The following is a 26,504-nucleotide window of genomic DNA, read 5'->3' on the forward strand; positions in this document are numbered from 1 at the left end:
GTCTACGGACCCCTTTTAAAAAATGCACAGCCAGGGGATGAGCTCCTGGCGTGACCCCATTGAAACTAACATGGCAGGCCGAGATAGCTGCCAGGTAAACTTTTATTGTGGAAAAGAGAGCCCTTTATCCAACAGCTCCTGCAGGAATGTTAAAACATCCACCATTGAGCACTGAAATGGGACAATGTGCTTGACTTCACACCACTGCTCAAAGGCTCTCCACTTGTAGGTATATAAGCCTCTAGTAGAGGATGCCCTTGCGCTCTGGATTGTCGCCACTACAGCGGGGGGAAGACCCTTAGCTAACAAGCTGGACCTCTCAGCAGGTAGACATGCAGGTTCCACAGCTGTGGATGTGGATAAAGAATCTCCCCTCCTGCCTGAGTGAGAAGATCCTGACGGACCGGGAGTTGCCAGTGCTCCGCTGCCAGCAGGCTGATTATCTCGGCATACCATGACTTTGCTGGCCACCGGGGTGCCACCAAAATCAGAGACAAACCCTGTCTGCGCACTCTCTCTAGTACAGGCAGTATCATTTCCACTGGAGGAAATGCATACAGAAGTACATTGGGCCGTGGATGGGCTAGTGCATCCACCCCTAGCGGAGCGTTCTGATCCGTTATGGAAAAGAACAGAGGGCAGTGGGTGTTGGCCCTGGTGGCAAAGAGATCCACTATCGCTTCGCCAAACAGACACCATATCTGAGCCACCACTGAGGGGTGAAGCCTCCATTCTCTCACCAGAGGTCCGCCTCTGGAGAGCAAATCTGCACTCAAGTCCAGCCGTCCAGGAACGTGAGCGGCCCTGATGGATAGAAAATGTATGCTGCACCACTGCAAGAGAGTGTGAGACAGTCTTAACAGGGGAAACGCAGTTTACGTCCCAACTGAAACTAAGTGAAGCAGCGGTGAAATGTGGCAACTCTGTGTTCTGAGAGACGAGCTCTGCTCAACAGGGAGCATATTTCCAGCCCGAGAAATGAAAACTGCTGACTCAGCAAGTCAGCAAGCTTTTCTGAAAGTTCACCGAAAAGCCTAGCGCTTGAATGTGTGCCAGGACCTGAGACAGCTGTTCTGTCGCCTGCTTTCTCGAGCTGGCTATCAGAGCTCAGTCGTCCAGATAAGCTAAAATACGGATTCCTTTTTCCTCTGAGAAGAGCTAAAGCCGCTTCTACACATTTTGTGAAGGTGTGGGGCGCGAGAGGCAGTCCGAAGGGCAGTACTACGTACTCGTAGGCTAGGCCATTGAAAGCAAACCTCAGAAACTGTCTGTGGTCCGGGTGTATCGCTACATGAAAGTAAGTGTCTGTCAGATCGATTGTTGCAAACCAATCACCCGGCCCAACAGCATTTAGATGTTTGAGTGTTAGCATTTTGAATTTGTACATTTGTAGGTACTTGTTTAACACTCTCAAGTCCAAGATCGGACGGAGCCCGCCACCTTTTTTCAGAACAATGAAATAATGGCTGTACCAACCTTGGTTCGTCTCCAAAGCAGGAACCACTCGAATCGCTCATTTTGCTAACAGAGTGTTTATTTCCTCCCTCTGAATTTTTGTTGCTTCGGCTCCGACAGCTGTGTTTACCACAGCGTTGAAGCGGGGGGGTCTCTGGCGGAACTGTAACCGGTAACCCATAGCAATGGTGCAATGAGAGTGCGCATGCACACCAGAGAGGGAGCCATGAGGCCAGGCGACTGACCTGCTGCACTGTTAGCGAGGAGGTGCTACCCTTTGTCATCGTGCGAGAGAGGTGCAGCATTTTTCGACTGCCGCCTGCAGTCATTTGATTTACACTTTTTTTTTGCAGAAAATGCAGTCTTTATTGAAAGATTTACACAAACATTCTGAACATTCATTGTGCTTTGACAAACATTTACAGCACCCAAACTGGGGGCTTTTAGTGCAAACATAGTGTGAGTGGGGAAATTGTGCTTGGGAGACTGTGTGGGGGGCAGCGCCTCTTGTGACTGGGACCCTGAACAAAACCAACAAAATGCTTTTTTGGCGGCCGCCGAAAGCAGGTGGTCATGTCTCCCTGCTCCTGAAACCCCTGAATTTGAAGTCCCGCCGCTAGGAGGACTGTGTCTTCTTCGTCCGAGACGTCGAGTTCCTCTGAAGATTTGAAGGGGGACCTTTGCTCCAAGCCGAGTTGGCGGGGAGCTTGGCCGTGGATTTGTGGCTGTACTGACTGGGAGCTGAGGTTTGCAGGGAGCGCCACTCTCTTCGGTGGAGGCGGTGGTACTGCCGGTTTGCAAGTGCTGTTGCTGGACTTGGGTCTCACATCACGTCTAAGAATAATACAGTGAAGCGGGGACTCCGACTGAAAAGCCGTCCTCGTCGGACTCTGATGAAACCGGGTTCCCCGACTCAGAGAGCAGAGGGTCTTGCTGTGAGACTGCAGCCTCTCCCAGCACCTTCTCCAGGAACTTCACTCGCCTTTCCAGGGTTGAGCGGCGAAGCTGGCGACAGAACGCACAGGCCTCGGGCTCCGCCAACGCTCTGCGAGCGTGAACAATCCCCAGACAGACGGGACAAGCTTCGTGCTGGTCCTTCTCATGGAGCGAGAAGCTGCACCCCTGAGGACAGGGGCGAACAGAAGACTTCTGCTTCGCTTGTGTCAGCTTGCAGGTATACTCGAGAGTAGCGCTTCGCAGGCAGACACGCTTACCAGTAGGCAGCATTGGCTAACACCATCAAAAGTAGTTAAGCTAATTCCGAGTAGCTTTGCGAAACACAGAACTAACTAGCAGCAGCTATCTAGCCTGACTTGAAGAGGTGTTCCTAGCGAAGTGAATAGCGTAATATCTGAGGAATGATGGTGATGATGGACGGTTACATAGTGCAGGCGGGGCCTGTCACTTGTCGTCATCACGTCATTTGCCTAAAGGCGTGATTAAAGGTGTCTTCAGGCAGGACACGCCGGGGCGTGATATCCCATAGTACATGTGTTGTACCGAGTAAATCGACTGAAAGGTAACCACCAAATAGCAGAGGCTATAACTTTAATATTTACATGGATACAAAAACACAGATGCACTGTTTTTCATTTCTCATCCTTTTAATGCTGCCATTCTTAAGCCACATTTCAAAATCAAATTCTGCTGCATGAGAAGAAAAATGGTTTATCTTATAAATATTGGACCATTACTCATTTCAAAGAAAATGCCCCAGAATAAGGTTAGCCCTGATTGCATTCAGTAGATGGTCCATTAGATTAAGGTCAAAGCTCTGAGGAACGTTTGTTTGGGGGGTTTTTTTGGACAAAATATTCTTTCAGCGGTTGTCTGCTTTGCATTGAGTCATTCAAGTGTGGTGCTTGACTTAATTTTTTGAGGATTTTTTTTAACTTCCTTCCAACATTCCTCTGCATACAGAATCCAAAATTCCATCAATAAATATCTGCACAGTATTCAAAACACTCCACTTTAAGGTTTTGTTAAAGTAATATTTTGGAGGTTGTTTAGGTCCTAGTGATGTTTAAATTTTTGTAAAAGAAAAAAAAGTTTGTGGTTTCTTACTTTTTTTTTTCATTCTGCCTCTCTGATTTGAAAGCAGTCAGGACTTTGTTCCTGGTTCTGCAGTTTTCTTTTCTCTAGAGAGCCAACCATCATTTTCTCCACTTCTGAGCTATCTGAGTTATGAAACAGCCACAAATTCACATACAGATGTAAAAGAATTTGTTGGTACTGATAAATAACTATCAAACAAACACAACTGATGTGCCTGGACAAAAAAAACCCTCCAGTTTTGTCTCATGTGTCCCAGAAACTTCTCTCAGAATCCTTGTTAACTTGTGTTCTGGTGAATTCCTGTCTGGCTTTTGCGTGTTTTTCTGTCAGTAGTGGAGCCTTTTGGATTTTCTTCCATGGAACCCATTATGATTCAAAAAGTGACAGATGGCCAGTCAGAAAGTGACATACCTTGACCTTAGAGTTTAGCTTGAGTGGTTTTGAAAGTTTTGCTTGGCTTTTTTTCTACAATCCTCACTATCTGTCTGATCAACCTAGGGTTGATTTTTCTTTTGTGTCAGCATCCTGGGAGGTTGGCTACAGTCCCACGATCCTTGTACTTTTTAATTATATTGTCAGCTGTGATGACAGGAACATGAAGCTGCTTGGAGATGGTCTTGTGGCCTTTACCTTTAACATGGCTACCTAACCTATAATCTTCTTTCTGAGCTCCTTAGGCAGCTCTTGTCTTTGATTTCTCTGCTCCATGTTCAGTGTGGTGTAAATGATACCAAAGTACCCAGTGGCTGTTCCCATTAAACAGGCTGATGAAAAGCTTGAAAGGCACCTGTGATAATAATTAAGGTCAATCACTTAGTTAGAAACATGATTGTAATGCAAAGATTAAAAATGTCTTTGAGGGTAGCACTAAATCTGTTTATATTATTTTAGAATATCTTTGTATAATAAACAACAAACTATTGCTTTTCATTAGGGCTTGATGATATGGCCAAAACTTATATCACAATATATTTCTTAATTTTGGTCAATACAATATAATTTTGATGTCGATATAAACAATATAAAAGCCTCCACAACAGATGCTTGTAAAACTAAAAATTATTTTGCCAAGTCAATGAAAGTCCTCCAGTATTTTAGAAATACAAACTGTACAAATAAATTAATGTTCACCTTTTATTTGTATTTAACCTTCAAAGAAATTTGAAATCACCATCAAATAAACATAAAACTCTCAACTTTGTCAATATTATTAGCTTTAACTTTAAACTACAACGAAGGCTTATTATGTTAATCTTATTGATTTAAACCAAGGTGCGTTCAGAGTTCTTGTCATGAGGCATGAATCCAGCGATCTGCGTTTGCTGCATGGGCTTCTCTTCTGACACAGCTGGGGCTGGGAGTGATGCTTCAGGGACAGGTTGGCTTTAGCTTTCATGGTGCTTCATCTTCTGACTCTCAGCATATTCTATCGAGTGGAAATTCTTCAGATGGTGGAGCAGGTTTGATGTGTTCCCGCTGCTAGTTGGCACAACTCTCCAGCACATTCTGCAGCACACTGAAACCTGAAGTTTATCAGATCTTAGATAGCCGAACCACTTCCACACCACTGAATTAGTCTTTCCTCTCTTATCAACTGTCATATGCTTTCTCTTGGCTTGTGAAATCTTGTTCAGTCACGTTTGTATTACGGTCATGGGCACTCATTTTGTAGCTAAAACTTATCGTGTTGGAGCTTAGCTTAGCCTAGCTTACTACTGCTGAGCACAACCTACTGCTTCTGGGCTCGGGCTCCGTGTCTGTGGTGTACGTCATCACTCACACAGCCAATGGGTTGAGGCTGTTTCTGTTCGGCTTGAATCGGCTGCGCTGTGAACATCAGTCAGTGAAATGCTGTAATCATAGACTGTAATGTATATCAAAATATCAGAAATGTGCTTAAAACCCATGTCACCGTTATTAAACAAAAGTATATTGTGATATATATTAATATTGAATTATTGTCCAGCCCTACTTTTAACAATTGTTTAGTTTAGTTTATCACATAGATGTCACGCAGACACTTGCTTTTAACTGAATCATTTTTCATGAGAAATGAAATATTGTTTCAATGGGCTGTAACGGTACAAACAATATTCTCTGACTGAACCAGGGTGTCTGTATTCTTTTCTGTTTTTGTCTGAATATTTATATTTATATTATTTTGTTGTTATTGATCTCTGAACTAATATATGCAGTTGTATCTCTCTTCAGTTTTTCCTGACTTTATTCACATTAAGGCTTTTTACTGTTGTTTATATTTTAAAAAACTGCATGTGCCTTTTCAACTCAACAAGAGAACTTGTCCAAATATGCTTTTGTTGTTATTTAGGGAGTTGTTTTAAATTGAGATTCATATTTTTTTTTTTTTTGCGTGTGAAAATACAGTTTTCTTAAATATGTAAAATGCCTGCTTTTGTTGTGCAACAAAACCTCCAAAAACTTGTGAATAAAGCCTTAATGTCAATAAAGTCAGGAAAAACTGAAGAGAGATACAGCAGCATATATTAGGTCAGAGATTCAGGATTATATGATAAAAGTACTTTCCATTTAGATTAATGTTGATCTGAGCCGGGCAAAACACATAGCATAACCATAACACATCTCTGTTTGGTCTCCCAAACAGAGATGTGTTATGGTTATGCTCTCGCCAGATGGTGTGGCACCCGCCGTCTGACCTTCGTGTGGCACGTAGGCAGTTTTACACATGAGCACAAAGGCTGATAACATAAAAACCCTAACAACTACTTTTAACTAAATCCTTTTTTTATGATAAATGAAACATTGTTTTAATGAGCTGTAAGGGTACAAACATGTGTTTTGATGACAAAACTTTTGGATCATTTGGCATTTTGATGTTTTGAAAAGTGGGTTTGTGTTTCTGAAGAAAAAGACCAACTAAGCCTCACATTGAATTTACTTGTAGCAAATTCAGAGAAGACATTCTTACATGCCAGAAACTAGTTCTTTGAATGATCTCCTGAGGTCGAATTTTTAAAACTGAGCCAATTTTCACAGATCTGTGTTAAAATGCTTTAAGTTTCACACCTACATTTACAGCCTGATGCACAGTACCGTCAGTGTGTCTTTAGATAAAATTGTCATTTTATTTTTTTACTGACCTGTCTGGATTCAGTCAAGACCTGTTATTATTGCTGGGTTGATATATGATACAGATGCCATCCATTTCATTCCTTAAAGAGACATGGGCAGGACTTCTGGCATGACTGCAAAATGTAGTAGTTGCACTTTCTCAAGCTCCCATCTTTAGCATTACTACCTTATTATAAGTTCACTACCTGTTTGTGAATTAAACAATAGATATTGTGCTTTGTTAGACTTGTAACCAAAGTCAGTAAGACAATAGCCAGCAGATTGAAAAAAGAATATACACGGGCAACAAAAAACAATAATACAGTTCAGCCCTTAATCATCCTACAGTGCAAGCAGGTATGTTTTGATTCAACACAAAGACATTTATAGCCATAAACTGTAACAAAGCAAAATAGTGATTCTATATTATTGTGACAAAACATTTACTACGCAAAAAAAAGACCACTCACCAACAAGTCTTGTTCTAAAGATCAATACACTTTCATAAAAGTTGACACTCAAATAACAAACAGTATAGAAAAATAAGGCCTACTGCAAAAATAAAAACCTTTCTGCAGCAGATGTGTTTAACACTCTTTTAAAAGCTCAACAGTGAGCAGCAAAATGCATTTTTTATATTTAGAACAATAAAACATAGGTTACCAATGGAGTTTTCCATAACTGCTTACGAATGGGGATGGAAAAACTATGTACATACTCCATTAATCAAATACCATTCTATTAATGGTTTTAACAGTAAAATAGTTTGGATGTGGTGAGAATTCACATGCTGTGCTAATGCACTCTTTCAAACGGTTGATGTTAAGTCCACCATTACTGCAGTTCTCCTTCTAAACAGTAGATATTATATGGAGAAATTATTACAGCTGCACAGCAGGAATGAAACAAAATATCTACAGGCGCCCCATTCTTCATACAGAAATGTTAGAGCATTTCCAACTTTTGAGCTTTTTTTTTTTTAAAGAGTGACTGTAAAAACAAACCTGCTTGCTAACTCTTCATTTAACAAATACTTAATTCAGGTTGCTGGTGTAGATTCTCAGTCATCCAGGCCATGGTAAATTCAAAAAAAAGTTTAAAAAAAGTTAAAAAAACAACTGGACTTCTATTCTGTAGCTGAAGACGTTTCGCGAAACGTCTTCAGCTACAGAATAGAAGTCCAGTTGTTTTTGTTTTTTAACTTTTTTTTGAATTAATTCAGGTTTTAACATTGATCTAAACTAACTGATGCATTTAGATTTTATTCTAAAATCAGCATCATTGTTGTTCTCCAGATTTTATTTCAGTGTGTATTTTCAAGGATTGTTATGAATTGGTTATTCTTCACATTCCTATTCTCCCTTCATCAGCAGGGCATCCTTGAGTGGCATGTGGTTTATCCAGTGGATGTGCTTTTGGCAGATTGTCACAATAGCAACAAACCATCTAAATTCAGAAAATAAACACATAGTTACTGCGAATGAACCTTGATTCTTACAGTCCTGCAATAAATGTGTCACATTGAGGTAGATCAAACATAATCATGACTGTATTTGTTTAGATGTGATTGTGGTGAATCAAGAAGCTAATTATTTGTTTCTCTAAAAATACACAAAACCACTTTTCTGTGGTACTGTGGTATAAACAGTACCATCACAAGTGATTAGGTGCATTTATGCAAACCTGTAAAGAGCTCTAACTGCCTGACTTCAATGATTTTGGGGGCATCTGTTCAAAGGTCAGATGAGGAAATTTTCACTCTGGCACAAAAACTTAACTCAATATCAAACCCAACAAAGACAACATTTTGAAATCCAACCGTTTAGGTGGCCTTTATGTTTTCATAGTAAAATATTTTCTTGGTTTACAATGTTGAGTAGTTTAGTGTGTGCGTTTGCTGATTATACAGATATTGCTCAACACATTTCATCTATATCAATATCTTTTTGTGCACGTTACAGGCATTACAAGCAGAGTATTTAATATTGGCGTTCAACTCAACAAAAACAGAAATAAATCTTATGAAAAGTATTTTTACTTTAACTGACATTTGATTTGTATCAAATCATTTATGTTTATGGTTGTCTAAGACTTCTAAAGTATGTCTGTACTATAACATTCCATCTGGCAGTATTTTACTTTTATCGTCAGAAAACCAAAATTGTTCTACTCCATAGACTTGTCCTTAAACAAAGAAAAATCATATTACAGGATACTTTTCTGTTTCCTGCCTGACTCAAGATTACCAAAATAGACATAAATGTTTGAACAACCCTTTTTTCTCCCCAAGTTATTATTTCACCTCTCCTTTCCTTTCTGAAACATTTTTGGGCTTGAGTTGACAGACAGGAAGGAGGTGGGGAAGGACTGATAGACCTTGACCTGTTTGGTAAAGAAAGACTCATGCTCAACGTCTTGGAGGAGGAACTATAGCCTCATGACATAATTCAGTGCTGCTAGATTCTGTTTTTGCATTTTGAACAACCCAATGAGTATTAATGTGCATCATGACACAGTATAGGCCTAATCAAGTATGTTCCTTCAGCATTCAGTGATTTATCATCCTCAAAACACTGTTGAAGAGAATCCCTCATTATCTTTGTGACACAGTGACCGTCACTGTGATTTGCATGGTTCAGTTGGTCTGTATAGGTATAGACTTGTACATCCATAAAAATGTTTTTATTCTTAGGCCTCTTTATACTGAATGATGACCCTATAAAAATTAAAAAATTCACCAGGATGTAAATAGTTTTTGCAGGGTCTTGGACTCCCCATTACATGATACGTCCATAATGGTTTTGAGCTTGCAGAAAACTTTCAAAGCAAGGTTGTGATGGTGTATTTTCGCAGCGGCTGCGTATCAGGATCCAGAATGGAGCAGGTGTCCCTTGTCATGAATAAGTCATAGATAAATCTGCAAGTTGTGCTCATGAAAAACTGTTAAATAAAAACTTTTCGTTGAGCAACCAAGCTCACTTGTGGCTTGGTTGCAAACGCTGAATTCAGTGAGACTGCAATAGGGAATTAACACATTTTCTTGCAATTTTCCCACAATTTTTAGTCTCCAACTATTCACCAACAGTTGCAGCCCAGTGAGATACCATCTTAAGAAATGTTTATTAAAAGTTTTACATTTTATTAGTTTACTACATGGATTAGAGCTTGTGGTTTTGCCTGCTTTTTGCATTAACTCAGTGTGTGAGCTCCATGTAGCAGCATTGTGCTATGATTCATACATGTTTTGCATAAACCAGCATCTTCTATTAAAATTATAATCTTGCCAAAGTAATTCCTTTTTGCAAGTTGATCAGGTTTTAATTAGTACAGTATGAATGAGAGGAAATGCTTTAGAGGGCGCCAGTACATTCAAACACAGATGCGCCCTTATAAAGTACTTGTGCCTTAAGTCAACTATCTTTAGGTTTTTTCCTATCATAGTTTCATTGTTCAGACAGGAGAAATTACTGTACTTTCCCTCTGAATTTGTTTTGTGTTGCCATTGGTAGCAAATTGAAGTTTCTAGTTTTTACAGTTTTATTCAGGTGTTCAGAGAGTCGAGACAGTAATTTACACAACATATTTTGTAATCTTATTTTCATCATCCCTCTAGGCTTGTAGCCACTTGGCTTTCTACCTTCAGAGCATTATATCATTTTTTAATTGATTCAGTACCTGGCCATAATTGAAAAAAAACTATGTTGGCATACAATAAATCATGGCAAACAATACAGTAATAAGCCACCCTCACCTGGTGCTTTGTTGTTGCTGTTAGTGTCAGTAATGATTTGTAGAGGAGCAGTAAAAGCAGTAGGGGACACTGAAATGAAATTGATATTTGTGTGTGTTATGGTCTTGTAACTAAGCACTGAGAGGATTGTTTTTTAGAAAACCTGGTTGTGATGACATGCTGTGGAATGCACGAGACATTCCACACATGTACGACTGTACATAAGAAAGTTGAAATGATGAAGAACATTTGATGTCATAAAAATTGCTCTGGCTTCCTTAAAAGAGAAAAATGATTACACTCAGTCTTTCTTGACAATATGGTTATACTTTGAAAAACAAAAAAAAAATTGTGCCATTACCAACAAAAGCATATTTTTGGGCTCCTATAGTTTTAGGTGTCTTAAAATAAGCAACTTGTTTGAAATATCAAGTATACTCATGATTAGAAATTATTCCAGTTCAAAAAAGAATAAATTTAGACCAGATAATTTGATTTCCTCAAATCAGTATAGGTTGAGAGGTATGGAAAATACAATTTAATCCTTCCAATTTTAACTTTGATTTAAACTTTTAATTCATTGCATCTCATATAATCTCCACAATATTCATGCTTTTGTTTTGCCATCTACATTGTATTAAGTTAATCTCCATTCCTGCATTTTAGGATTCAAGACATTTAAGAAATGGAAATGAGAGAGCAAACTTTTAACACTGTGATGTGGTCACTCTTTTATTCAATACTTTAAACAATATGACACTGAAGAGACCAAACAATGAAGCATTTTGGGTGTCATTTTTTTCTATCCTTTGTGGAAAGATAGAAAAAAAACAACAATCTTAAGATCTGCAATTGTGTAAGATGGTAGCACTTGTGCTGTCAAAATCCTCCACATTTTCTTTGCTGTGGACTCATCAGGACTGCAGATACATCAGTTTGGACCCTGTTCTTCTACACCAGTCATGCTTTTTGTAATGTGTGCAGAATGTGATTTAAATTGTCATATTAAGAAATGCATGGAGGTTCATGGACAATGTGGTCTTGAAGGCAACATACAATCATGGGAAAAAGACAGTACACCCTCTCTCAGTTCTTGGGTTTTATGTATCAGGACATAATAATAATAAAAAAAGAACTAATATCTTCGTAATATCTCCAAAATTCGTCCGTTTCTTTCTTTTTCTGATGCTGAGACTCTCGTTCATGCATTTGTCTCCTCCAGGCTCGATTATTGCAACTCTCTGTTTGTTGGAATCCATAAAAAACATCTTCAGAAGCTCCAATACATTCAAAACAGTGCAGCCAGGATTCTTTTGAGGGCCCGCAAATCTGCCCATATTACACCTCTCCTGCATGATCTTCACTGGCTTCCTATCAACTGCAGGATTCAGTACAAAATCGCGCTCATCACCCATCAGTGTTTAAATGGGACCTCACCGGATTATTTGAAGGACCTTCTCATTCCTCATTCATCCACCAGATCTCTACGATCACAAGACTGTAACTTCCTTCACCTTCCTCGCTCCAGATTGAGGTCCATGGGAGATCGGGCTTTCGCTGTCGCTGCCCCCCGGCTCTGGAACTCTCTCCCAGATTATTTGAGAGCTCCCCAACCATTGATTGATTTTAAAAGAGGCTTGAAGACTTTTTTATTTAAGCAAGCCTATTCTGCTTTTACATGTTTTTTATGATGTTGTTTTTATCTTTGATTTTAATTGCACTGTGTAGCACTTTGAGATTTTTGTTAATGAAAAGTGCGGTATAAATTGGATTTATTATTATTATTATTATTATTATTATTATTATTATTATTAACTATCTGATCTTTATCAGACTTTGATATTATTTAAATGTAACCTCAAGTGTACAAAAACACAGGACAGTTTCCATAACGTTATTCAATAATCAGAAACAAAGTCAAAATGAAAAAATTATTCATGAAAAAATAAGTACACCCTTACTGTTTTCACAGCATTTAAGAAGGAAAATAGCACCAAGGTGTTGTTAATCAAATGCACTTGCTTAACTGACCATCAGCAAAGTTGACTACCTCTGTATTCGCAGGCAGTGTGTTAGCACAATGCCAAGGAGGAAAGATTAGCATTAACCTTAGAGAAAAAACTGTTGCAGCCCAACAATATGGAAAGGGTTATAAGGCTTTTTCAAAACAACTTGGAATCCTTCATTTTACAGAAAGAAAAAATATTTGCAAGTGGAAAACATTTAAGATAGTTGCCGATCTATCCAAAAGTGGACGGCCCAGCAAATTCACCCCAAGGTCAGACCATGCAATGCTTAGAGAAAAGTCAAAAGACCCAAGAACTAAATTTGACTCTACAAGGCTGAGTTAGCAGGTTAAAAGTTAAAAATGATTACCATACAGTTAGAAAAAGACAAAACAAGTGTGGCTTGTGTTTCCAGGAGAAAGTCTTTTTTAAAGAACATTGCAACGGAACTTAGGCTTACATTGTTGCATCTAAATGAGCCACAAGACTTTTCAAACAGTGTTCTTTGGATATATGGAATTAAAGTAGAGATGTTTACTCATAATGCACAGTGCCATGTTTGGTGAAAACCAGACACCCTATCAGCACAATCACCTCATAGCAACTGCAAAGCAATGTGGTAGAGATTAATAATCTGGGTTTGTTTGGTAGCAACAACACCTGAGTTTGTTGTAGTCATTGACACCTAAAGCATGGACGAAACTGTGTCATGATACAACAAAACAATGATCCTAAACACAGCAGCTAATCTACAACAAAACAGCTGGAAAAGAAAAGAATCAAAGTGCAGTAATGGTCCTGTTAATGTCCATGCCTCAACCTGATTAAAATGCTGTGGTGAGACTTTATGAGGGCTGTATATAAACAAATGTCTGCAAACTTCAATGAACTGAAGCAATGTTATAAAGAAGAGTAGACCAATATTCCTCCACAACTGTGTTTTTTGCTGACAAAAATCTGGAAACTGTTTTTTTTTTTTTTTTTTTTACTTCAGACCATATGTTTCTGATAAGTTTTGAAATATAGACCATTCTATGTGATGGTCAATCCCAGATAGGTTTCCAAGAATGAGCATGGCTAGGGCCCCGCCCTCACCTGCCACCAGCTTACACTTCACCTGGCTCATTTTAGTGATAAAATGACAGGTTCTGTGATCAGGGGGGCTCAGTGCAAAGATGTGCTCCTCTTCACTGAAAGGAGTCAGTTGAGGTGGCTTCGACATCCGATTTGGATGCTTCCTGATTGACACTGGTCTTCTGGGTTCATCCTTTTGGAAGGAGACCCTGGGGCAGATCCTGAACTTGCTGGAGGAATCATATATCTTTATGGAGATAAATGTCTGGGTTTCCCTCCTGAACATGTTAAGTCTGTTAACTAAGTACTAAGAGGAAATAAATGAATGAATGGATGATGAGATGAAACAGTATTCCAAGCTCCTACAGCAATGAAATAAAAGTGTCAAAATAAACTGTTCTGTCTTAGAACAGTTGATTTGGATTCAGAAATCTGTCAAACACACAAAGATGGACTAAAAAGGAAATGTTTTTTTTATCTTTTAACACCATAAGGGTCAGCTGCTTTTGAACTAGCATAGAAGAGAACAAAAACAGCCTTTGTATTAAACATTTTTGCTTCATTCAGATGCAAGGAAATTTTCTTTTTTAATTTTTTTTCATCAGTGAAGGCACATGCATGGAAATGGGTGTGCGAGTATGTCTTGACACTTTCACATCCACATATGACTTTTTTATGAAGACAGGCAGCTGGGAAAAAGTGTTTGAAACCAAGAGTAACATTATCAGACAACCCAGTAATTGAGCAGCAACTTTTTTGTGTGGGTAATTATGTCTGACAACAGCTGGAGAGGCTCACTGGAAGTCTCTTTACACATTTCCAATCCTACCAAGCAGGATGTTTTAAAGACAGCAGGCAACAAAATATTAACTTGAAACTTGTTGAAGAAATGTCACAGTCATGGATTTCTCTTAGGTGTTCCTGAATGGTGCCAAATACTGCAGTTAACTTTCACCCCGCCCCCCTCTATGTTTATGACTCCTGAGGCACGGTGGGCAGCAGGCACACGGCACAATGATGTGTGTGGAGAAGGAAACCATCTAGCTGCTCTCTGGAAGTTTACAAAAAGAAGTAATGAAAGTGTCGGAAAGAAGTAACCAGTGGTGATGAGTGAGGTGGCCCTGGATCTGATCCTCCAAGTCTGGTTGAATCAACAAGCAGTCACTTATTTAAAATGGTACATATTTGTTTTCATGTAGCATTCTAAATTAATCTTAGCTGCTAATTGGTTTAACCTCCCTGTTAAGCTTTTATTAGCAGTGTAATAAATCTGTATGCTCTTTTTGCTCCTTTTACAAAGGGTTTTGGTTAACTGTGACATTCTATAGTTTTACTGCAATGAAAACTAAAAGTGTGAGACCAGATTTCACTCTGTTACTAGTAAGAATTTGAATGTAATAGCACTACAGTAGAGCAAGAGAAGAAAGAAAGTGTTAATTGGAAAGTTAAAAGCACCAGACCTTCAGTGTGGTGAGAAGAATATGAAGATCTTTTCATTCTGTGATCAGTTTACCTCTTCCCATCTGTGAGTTAAAACAATGGCTGCCTTTTTTCAAAACATAACAAATATTTGCCACAGGAAAACCATCCAATGCCTGTGTTGATCTGAATTGGGTTGTCTGACTAAACATGGGCAGAATTGAACCCTGGCTTCATAAAAGAAAGTTTTGGAAGATGACTTTGACTTTTTGGAATCACAGAATCAACATTGTCCTGGTCAGAGATGTTTTCTGCAATCAGTGGACATGTTGCTCCCACATTTGCTCACACTGTGAGCTCAGTTCCAATGTTTCTGATTGCATGGAGAAGAAATTCAGAGATGCGATCCAGATGTCCAGTGTTTGATTGAGACCAGAAGTCACCCATTACAAAGGTTCAAAAGTGTAGGAGAAAAAACAGCTTAGAAAGTCCGTATGGCTGCCTAAAGAAAGATGAGTATGAGTGGGATTTACACATTTCTGCTTGGTTCAAAGACAGAAGAAGCTGTCAGAGGATGTGCTGAGTTCTGTATGATTGCCAGAGGATGGAGGCCAGTTTAGGATGAGAGGAACCTGTTAGCCCCAAGAAAAGAAGACATTGTTCTGGAGCTTAAGTAGTTTCATGTCTCTTACTGTATACCATGTGCATGGGAGCTTAGGGAGAATTGCACCCAGCCTGGTCAGTTTGTCTGTGATGGCTTTATAGTGGCTTTAAAGCTACACAATAGGTTAGTTCTACTTATCATTTTCCACTGTAGACAGGCGCCTCTGCATGTATGTTGCATTAGCTGTTTATCATTGCAGTGTGTGTGAGACGTTTTGGCCACACACACACTTCACTGTGTGTATGTATTTAGCAATGCCAGTATTTCACTTGACTGCGACCCTTTAGCACTAGTTGGAAATTCAAAATTGCTAGAAAATAGGCAATTTGTTGTAGTCTTGCTGAATTCTACGTGTTGGTGACGAAGTGACCAGCAAGCCATGCAACCATATTTTGCGCCGCCAATTCTTTTAAAATTACGGTCCATTTTTGTGTTCACGGCTTGCAAAACTGAATTCTAGGCCATACACAATATTTTGCATCCTCAACTCCCACATTTATGACTTTATGTACTGAAATTGCTTATCCTGATTTGGACCCATTTCTATTATTAATTTTCCTTAGTGTGGTAAGACATTTGGCCTGTAGCCTATGATTTTTCCTGATTAACCCCAGTTCTCAAGACAGAAGAAATTTTAAAATGCAGGTAGATTCAAATCAAGTATTAAGCTTGTAAAATAATTAAAATCAATGCCTTACTTTATACAATCCTTTAATAAAAAAGCTTCATAACTTTAGACTGCTGAAAAAGAAAAGCTTTATGACACTTCAGGGTAAATTTATTGCATTATGCTTTATGCAGTGTTTCATTTGAAGAAATACAATAAAATGAAAACTAACTTATTTTTCTATTTAAGTTTATTTAGCATCAGCAGGCACTCTTCCAAATGTTTAGTTTTAATTAATATTTGAATATTTGTGTAGTCTTTTTTTAAATTAATTAACCATATCTTCATCTGTAATAAAAGTATTTCTTTCATACAGTTGAAATAAAATATACTCTTGCCAGAATCTTTGGAAGCACATGGTACTAGATCCCACTGTTTAATGCAGTAGCTCAGTTACATAGTTTCAGTATTCTGTAATTCTGTGTTCTTCATAAGCAAGATAAACGACGCAATCATCTTTGGAAGCCAGTGGATTTAAATTAAATTTGAGAATAGCCCATTATTAGGTCCGTACATCAACTACAAAGGCACTCTTAGACTGGTCAGAATGGTTACTTGTCTTTTGAGGTTTTCTGCCAAACCACTCCAGGACAATGGCAACAGAGGTACATTTTTTAAAAGCTCAGAAAACATAAGGGTGTCTTCACTAGGTTGACAGGTTTGTTTTATAAGCAACCCTTCATCTTGAGGTCCTGCTGTTGTACAGCCTTGACGGAGAGGCTTTGTCTATTCTTCATCAAAAGATAATAGGAAGCATCTGTGCTGAATAACGTTCTGTAAGATGCTGGTGGGTGAAATCTGTTGCCAGTCTAATACAATTAGCATATTTTCTCATTTTCTCATTGACAGAGAAAGAAATTACTTTAAATTGTAACTTTAATTATACCTTTAATAAAATATGATCCACCTGTTTGTTGGGATATCAGTATGTTGGCCAGTTGATCAACTAAAGCTAACCTTTTTGAGCCAAACAGAAATACTAGAATATGTAAATAATTATTACTGTATTTTTTATAGTATAGGTGGGTGACAATTTTTCCAGAAGACCATTTTAAATTGTTTTATGGCATCAAAGAACCACAAATTGAATTAAAAATGGGTACAACATAAAGGTGTGAGCCTTCAGGTACTTCACAATTCAATTTGATTACAATTCACACAGTGCTTCACAACCGCACTTCAGAATTTTACCTTTTGCGTTTCTCAACATGATGTTATTAAAATTAAATAATTAATTTTGGACTTTTTAAAAGTTTATTTAGAATTATTATTGCCCACATGACAATGCATCTAAAAATAGACAACCCCCACTGTTAGTACAGCATGGTACCTACATCTGTCATACACAACATTGCATCATTTGCCAAAAAACAACAACAACAACAAAAAACACAACAAATGATTGCTTTCTTTTATGTGACAAAATAAAGTCAACATTTGTTAGATAGATTATTAAGTACTTTATATGGATTTTCTTTTAGACAGAAATGTCAAAAGTCCCTTTTGGAGCCATTTATTTATTTATTTATAATAAGTTTAGTTTAGTTGTCATGCTTGCTCAAAACACAATACTAAGCATATTAACTGTGGTGCTTGTGAAATTCATGTATGATAGGTAATTTAGACACCAACCTTTAGCTAAAGAATACAATATTTAGTATTTTATTTTTCAACACATCATCCTTTTTTAAGCTTGTCTTGACAAAGGAAATTGTAGGTCTATTTTAGTCAGAAAGCATTCTCTTTTGTAAACTGGTAAAACATCAGTAAATAACTTGGTTTACCTTTCCTAAAGAGTTTTTAGGAGAATGTTCAACAGAATTGAAAAACATATGCTAGTATTTCATCTTGTTGACTTTATAGTAACACTACTGTAAGGTTTCCCTCTTTCTTTCCTTGCTGTCAGTAACATTTAAATGGATCCTTTTTTAAAGTTGTCACAATTCTGTCATATGTTTCTCTACATTTTTTTTATGTAACAGTGACATGGATACATTTATATTAAACATTATAATTAGCTTTGTCTGAAACCTTTTGCTGGTGTATGTAATAACAGATTAATCAGATTGAATCACACCTCTCCATGTCTACATGTGATTTAAACCTAAGGATGAAGACAAAAGTAAAGAGCAAATAGGAGTGTGGGCTTTGGGAGGTGGGGTCCAAGGACCCCTGGATAATCTTAGTAGCTGATATGAAAAACGAGAATGACAGAGCGAGCAGCCGCCACATCACTCAAGAGACACTTTGAAAGCATGGCTCAAGATGGTGAAATGATTGTGCTGGAGTATTAAGCACAGAAACGGTCATTAAAATACCATTGACAGACAGATGGTTAGTGTAATCATTTCTCAAATATTGAAAATTACAACTTACTGTGATTTACATTGAGCCTTCAGCAATTAGAGCCTTGACCATTAAAAAGCAGGTGTGTGTGTGTGTGCTAAAGCTTAAATAATCATATTTCATGCATTCTGACATTGCACATCAAAGTAAAACTTACAGACTGCTCCTTGCTTATTTAAAAAATAAGTTATCATTTGCCAAGTACATTCACCAGCATGTGAGTCTATCTGTTGTTTTTGCAGATCTGGTTTATTAATTAGGATGTCCAAACAGGCAAGGCAACACATGTGGGGACTTCTGCATATGTATACATTACAGTCCAGTCAGTCACTAGAAGCCTCACCTACATATTCTTGGGGCGCACTGTGAAAGCGAGCTCGACCACCCACCTGCAGCTTTGTCCGCCTTTAAACACCCTCATTTAATACAAAGACCTGAGAGAGAAGACTTAGGAATCCACTATAATAGAAAATGCTTCAGTAGACATGCTTTGTGTAGTTTGCACTCCCTGACCTTGTTGTTTTGGTTCTATAAGAGACTGAGATGCTTTTAACACGAGTACCTGAAGAAACACTGGAAAATTTGACTTATGAAAACAGTCAAGACCAGCTAAAAGCCCAACAGTTTTTGCTTTGTTGTTATAAAACTCCAGAAAGCCATGTTGGTTTTGAACAGGCTCTGTGTACAAAGCAAGATGCTTTTACAGAGCTTTAACTAAAGCCTTGGTATTGATGTAAGTTTTCTGTTCCTCTTTGGACAAAAAGCCCACAAATATTGCAACTGAACTGGAGGCTATAAAAAAACACGATCATGTGCTGCTGACACCTGCCAGCATGCCTCCAGGGTGCAGTCCATGGCCGCGGTGTAGACAGTGCTGGTCGATTAACCAAGGATGAAAGAAATATAACTCAGCCGACTATTAAAATATTATCTTACTGGAATGACAGGGCAAGGAGGGATTTTTAAGACATGGACAGGAAGACAAAGGAGGTTCATCTCATAAGTAAAGCTGCTTGTTTATTGGTTGTTCCCTGCTTTTAACTTGAGTTCCTGCTTTATATTTTAAGGTTATCTGTGTGAATAACTGTTGTCTGGACCCCACATGTAATAAGCTGGTAAGATGGGGGCGCTTATTTGTTTCATACACAAAGCCAGGGGACTTTGCTATGAGGTGATACTTTTGTCTTTTTTACAGTGTCAAAGCTGCACAGGTATTCATTACATATTTTTGTCTCTTTGCACAAAGCTGACACTTGCAGGTTAGCATTTTGTGCTGTTTGGGAAATGAGAAGGAAGGAAAAGGACAATCTTTCTATGAGGGGAAGAAAAGTTACAGAATTTCTTCAGCTCTCAAATCACTGTCATTTTCTTTTTGTCTCATTGTCTGGTGCGTGCAGAGTTGAACATTATCTAAATGAAAACAGATTTCATGTTTCAGTAATCAGTCTTTTTAATGGAGCTTAAAATGAGTGGGGTTGTTGATTATGGCGCCTGTCATATTCAGTTTCCACTGTTAGTTTCGCAGACACGACCCTTCATCAGAGCTGCCACTGAGGGGAGCAGGAGAGGGACGTGCTGACGGAGGAAACTGTTTGTTTGAGGAAAGTGTGGATATGTGTGGAAGACCGCTCAGATACATATGATTAAATCTGATTTATTTTTTCAACAAAATTAAACAAAAGAACCATGTACATTGTGCAGAAAATGCAAGAGGCAAATAGGTGTGGTCTAATTTTAACCAACATAAAAACAAATTGTTTGAAAACAGGGCAAACACAATGCAGGCCACAAACAGCACTCATCCAGCTTTGTGTGTAAATTTATCTGTTTAGTGTCTGTTTATGCTGGACCCTCCAGTTTGATGGACAAACATGGTTCTGATTGTGTTCTGTGTAGTCCACCAGGACTTTAATTTATTTCATCCTGTTCAGTGTCGAGAACTGTTTCAGTTTATGCTTCTGGACAAATGATTAAAAAATGTCTTCAATTCTTTTTTCTTTGCTTTCATAGGTTTCCCCCAGATGTAAACTATAAACAGTTTTACTGTTGTAGCAGAAACGGCAGCAGTGGCTGCTCTTCCCTAAGACCAACAGTAAAATGAGTCATTGACTTTATTTTATTTTATTACCTCAAACCAGAAAAGGTTAAGATGATACAGAAAATACTAATTAAATGGAAAAGATATTCTTGCATTTCGCGGCTACATCACTAGCCTGGTGACTAGTGATTTAGCCTAGTGTCAAGAGATGGGTCTTGGTCTAGAGGCTGACAGTGGAAGCTGAGCTGGTCCTGACCTTGGCCAGATGGCTAGTTGCTCAGCTCTGCTGCTCCTCAGCACTTAATTTCTGAGAGTTTCATTAAAATATATCCAGTAGTTTATGAGATAATTTGGTAATGGACAATGACGCACACAAACAAGGGCAAAAACATTTTTGTCCACATTCGCCTGTTCATGGCATATGACATATGTGAATCAATGTTTTGCACGTTTCCTGTTTGAATTTGGAACAAACGACAAACTTCACTTAAGGAAAAGTCAGATATATTTGCCTGTGAAAATATATTAAAATAACACATTAAAACACCTTTTGTACGTTTCCCACATGTGTTTGTAACATTTTTAACATGTTTATCTAATCTCATGTGGTCACATGGTTTTCCACTCATGATCACATGCGGGGGGAAAAGGTAAATTCATGTGTTTGTTTTCTGTAAAGGTCATTCAGACACTATGCCTTCCGGGTCCCCTGAATCACTACCAGAAGTGTTCTGAAGCCATACAGCTTAGCTTCCCACATCTTGATGCTTGAAGTAACATCAGTGTGTCTCTTCACAACATTTGGCAGGATTTGTCCTCTTCCCTTGGTAACACCAAACATGAACAGGATGGTCATTCGTAGTAGTGAACAACCAATTTCATGCATTGCTGATCATAATACAGTGGCATACATCATCACTCCCTCCTTGTTACAATACCACTCAAAATGCAGCCATCTTTGCTCTGGCCTTAATGGCAGCCAGCACATGACAGTGCAGGCTGACACGGGGTGTTGTAAAAAGTCCAAAATCTGTCTGGATGCATATGCAAATTTCATAAGGTACTGTAATGCGCGTTGTTCACAATATGATATTCTCCCATTGGTGTGGTTTGTCTGAGGTGATCAGAACTGTCACATTGTGTGTCAGTGCCTTCATGTACCCACTGGATCAAACATTGTGCCACTGTGACATATTTATGACCTACAAGTTTGGCAGTTGTACAATACAACCAACCAGCTTCATGTAAATTCAAATTGTGCCCATTATCAGACTCCATCAAGGACTGGTTATTATGTATAATTCATCCAGGAGACATCCTCCATGTCTGTTGACTTACACTTAGTGTTTTAACTGTTGGATGCTCTGGCAGCTGTTTAATAAAACTATTACTCTACACCTTATATCACTTTTTATTCCCCTGACGCCCATTCTAGATGTGCTATCTTCTTGTAAATCCAATTATTTATATACTGATTGCTGGTCAGCTTGTGTACAAAGTTCCATCCAGCCATTCCTTCTGGTTGCCAAACTTATTTTTTTTTGTCAAAGTGTATTTTAGGTTTTGACAACCTAATTCAGATACAATAATTCAGACAGGTTCAATTTAGGGCTTCTAATGATAATACCACTGGTGTAACTGTAATTGTGATTTGGTCAATGAGTATCCAGTAAAGGCATAATCTCTGTGGAGACAATATAGATACAAGATGGATACAATAATCTCTGTGGAGACTTTTGCACACTGTTTAGCATGAAACATGTTGGATTAAATCTGAGACTACTTAATACATTTGTGTTTGCAAATTTTGCAGTTTGGATAGTTCTGATCAGATTTATTAATATAAAAAACAAGAGACACCCTCTTACTCAATGATTTTCTTCTCCTCCTCTTGCCTCTCTGTCCTGAGGTTTCCCTTTTTTTAAAAATCTCCCTGTCGTTGTGTAATAATATATTTCACTTTACTGGATGTCCTGAGAGGAATTCCTGGTGTTTGGTGAACCAGAGTCTCTCCTGTGTGATTTCAGACATAGTGGACAACAGTCATTAATCACTTCACTGTGACTAAGCCTGTGGGTTCGTGAGTTTGCATGTGTGTATTGGACGCTCTTCTGTTTTCCTTTTTCATACGTGTACATCTGCAATCAAATCCTATTCATTCATAGGGAAATTATAGTAGGTATACCAGCGGTGCAAAGGGAATGCCTTTTTTGTTGTTCTTCCTCTATCTGGTAGTTGTTTCCTTGTGCTGAGGTATGACCTCTGACATGTCACTTTCCCCATGGAGCCTCAGCAGCATCTCAGGGATATGGAGGATGTACAAGTAAATGGCTGTATGGCCCCCAGGTGACGGCGTCTCACTTTTTACGTTCCAGACTTTACAGCAACTTCCTGTTAGGTTTCAATCTACGGCTGCAATGATCTCCATCTGTTCAAGGTTTACCTTTTAAACTTCCCAGAGCTGCAGTGTGTTCTGTGTGAGTGATGAGGCGCTCACAGCCATCATTGGCTTGCTTGGATCTTGAAACAGGCTCAAAGGTGATGCACATATACAGAGATGAATAAAAGCCAAATAAAAGAAAGGAACCTCAATCATGTTTGTTATAAATGTCAAAAGAAGAGTATTATTGAAGAATTGGGCTTTACATAAAAGTTTCTAAAAATCTGCATTAAGCACATCTTAATCTTGGATGTAGTTCAGTTAGGAGTTCTCATCCAGCATGAGGGGGTGTTAGTCTGTGGAGCTGCCTTCTAAATATACTGTAGCTTCCTTAGTGGGAGATCAGCAGGTATAACCACATAATGACAGGAAGGGATGAGTTTAGCCATCCCCCCTGGTTGGACAAAGAACCTCTCCTCATTATATGTCTGTGTTCACCTTGGGCAATCTTCCCCATATTTCATGAGCATTCTGTGTACAGCACTAACTAAGACATCTGGCTGGCACTGATGGGACTTTCCCCAGTGTGTTGAAAGGAAAGGTTGTCTTTGTTCCTGCTCTGAGGTGGAAGGACATGTGGTATAGACTCCTCCGCTCCTCTTTGATGCTTCTGTTGAAAAAAGAACCAAGAGGGCATCTGTGGGATTGGATCATAGACTCAGACCCAATGTCTTGAACAATTTCCAAATGTCTCTGATTGTAAACATTGTTGACTGCATGAACAGACACTAGGACTGAATGATATAACCTCAAAAATATATCATCCCACAAAAATGGCTAAATAATGTTTATAACTATTTACCCAAAAAAGATGATACAAACACTAAACATATTTGTCTGTGATTGCAGACAAACCCATTTTTTTCTGTCTTTATTCTTTAATTTTTTATTAGCAAATGATGCTAATAAATGACAGTGTGAATTTCTAGAGGTTATTCACATGATATACCGTGCCTATAAAAAGTATTCACCCCTCAAATGTTTTATCCTTTTATTGCTATTATAAATCAATCGCTATCAACATAAAGTGGCATTATTGACACAAAAACCCTCTCTTTAATGTCAAAGTAAAATCAAATTTCTACAAAGTAATGCCAGTTAAATAAAAATATGTAATGTAAATAAATGATTGTATAAAAATTCACTCCCTTTAAAGTGACTGTCCTGATTATACTTGGAGAAAAGTTCATTGAAAAATAAAAGTCGCAGGATTGGATACAAAAGGATTTCCAAGTCCCTAAACATCCACATGAGTTCAGTTAAATCCATCACTAAGAAATTGAAGGAATATGGGACGTGTAAATCTACCAAGAGCAGGACGTCCTCACAAACTGAGTGACTGTGAAGAAGCAGAATAGAGAGAGACCACCAAGACACCTTGGAGCTCTCTGAAGGAATTCAAAGCTTCAGCAGGTGAGATGAGAGAGACTGTTCAGACAACACAGCTCTTTTGCAGACAGCATCAGATTGTCTTTTAGGATTTCCTTATTTTTTGCAGCATACATTTTACTGTCTATCTATGCAAGCTTTCCATAGTTGGCTGCAGAGAAGCACTTGACCATGGAGTCTTCCACATGCTGTTTGTCAAACTCCAGTTGAGATTTATGAGTTTTCTTCAACACTGGCTTTCTCTTTGCCACTCTCCTATAAAGCTCAGACTGGTGACGTCTGGCAATAGTTGTTGTATGCACAGTCTCTCCCATCTCACCTGCTGAAGCCACATTCAATTCTAGCTTAATGTATATAAAATTGACAGAGTTCTCTTTGTGTTGACTAATGTTGATTAGCTGTAGTGGCCATCTTGAAATGGATTGACTAAAATTGATCAGATGTAGATATGCAAACAATGATCATTTTCTGAGAGTTTCATTAAAATTCATCCAGTGGATCTTGAGCTGTTTTGTGAGCAACAAACAGGGTTGACACAAACAGTTATTGGCACACTTTTAATCAAAAATGTTGTACAATGAGTCACACTTAAAATGTGTAGTATAAATTAATTTAATCTACTAACACACCAGATTTTAGCAAAGTAACTGTAAAATTGACTGACTTACAGCCATTTGTGTTTTCAAGTTTGGCTGGCTGTGTTGACCAATTTGAATTTAGTTGGCTCCAAAAGTTAATCAGTTGTTTAGGTACACCAATTGAATATTTTCTGAAAGCTTAATTAGAAGCCTTCTAGTTGTTTGTAAGATATTTTGCAAACAGACAGACAGTTTACTCTATATAGTAATTAGAGAAATTTTAAACAGTGATCTTGCACAATCTGTTAGTGCACATGATATGTGTCTGGAATCAGTCCCAGCTACTACCACACCAAATTCTAGGACAATATCTGTAAAAAATTACAGAGCTATAGCCATTTTTGTTTTTAGTTGCTTTTGACAGCAGTCTTGAATCATGTTGACTCCAAATGTTTCTCAGTTGTACATGTACATCCAGTGAAAACTTTGTGCAAGTTTCCTTAATATTCGTCCAGTGGGCAATAAGATATTTTGGTAAAATACAAATACACATACACACACATGAGCAGAAACATTATTGTCCCTCTTTATCTTTCAATCAGCAAATATTTTAAGTTCTGTTGCAATCAACAGGTGAAGGGAAACTTGGAATTGCAGTAATTGCTGAAGAAGAGACGTGTATAAATATCAATATTAAGTTTGATGAAGTCAAAAATAAGTGTTTAATCATATCAACAGTACAGCTGAGTGAAAAAAAGAAAGGAAACTCCGATGTAAAGAGTTTTAGTAATACCCTAATCCACCTCATGTTGCCAGAACAGCTTCAGTTGCCTTGGCAGTGAGTCTACAAGCCTGTGAAACGTTACTTGAGGAACAGAACATCACGTTCCAAAAGACATTCCCACATTTGATGTTGTGTTGATGATGATCCATAGGCTCTGACTGCTCCTAATAGATCATCCAGAGGAAATCACCTGTTCCTATTTAACACTTCATTTTTCTTTCTGTGCTTTCTGTATTTTACAGATTCCCTTTGTACCCAAGAGGAGAGCGCTTCCATTTTGAATATGGCGTCTACTTACTAAACAAGAACATTGCCCAGGTAAATGTCTGGAGACACATCCATCTGACAAGTTTGACATTTATGAGTAGTTGCTCACAAATGTATTTAATTTCGGAGTGGGAAAAAACAGTACAATATTGGATTATTGATCTAATGTAAAGATCAGAAGCTCTGATCATTTTGAAAAGCAGTACTTCATAGTCTAAGCTTAATGCAGCAAACTATACCATCTAAATTCTGAACTCTGCGTAATATATTGTACATTAGTTTGTGTTAATAACAGCTAAATAGCAAGACTTAAATTCAAAACATGAAAATGTTAGTACAGCATATCTTCTTCCACATCACATAAGTTTTCAAATCTGTTGTTTAATATTCAGGAAGCTGTTTTGCTCCAAAGGTTCACTTGCATTCACTTTGAATCATTGTTGTTTAAGATTTAGTTTTATTTTTACGAGTTTTTTATATGAACAATTAAAGAAATATGTAA

At 38.2% G+C, this 26,504-nt stretch overlaps 1 protein-coding gene across 2 annotated transcripts in view; it reads left to right on the forward strand.

Annotated features, from left to right (window-relative positions):
- uvrag (UV radiation resistance associated gene) overlaps positions 1–26,504 on the forward strand; it is a 147,982-nt gene that overhangs the window by 58,609 nt on the left and 62,869 nt on the right. For both annotated transcript variants that reach the window (XM_017431110.3, XM_037978903.1), the window contains exon 13: positions 25,978–26,053. In XM_017431110.3, the coding sequence (XP_017286599.1) occupies positions 25,978–26,053 (76 nt within the window). The remainder of the gene's footprint in view (positions 1–25,977; positions 26,054–26,504) is intronic.

Source organism: Kryptolebias marmoratus, linkage group LG13 (assembly GCF_001649575.2).
Source record: "Kryptolebias marmoratus isolate JLee-2015 linkage group LG13, ASM164957v2, whole genome shotgun sequence".
Classification (NCBI taxonomy): domain Eukaryota; kingdom Metazoa; phylum Chordata; class Actinopteri; order Cyprinodontiformes; family Rivulidae; genus Kryptolebias; species Kryptolebias marmoratus.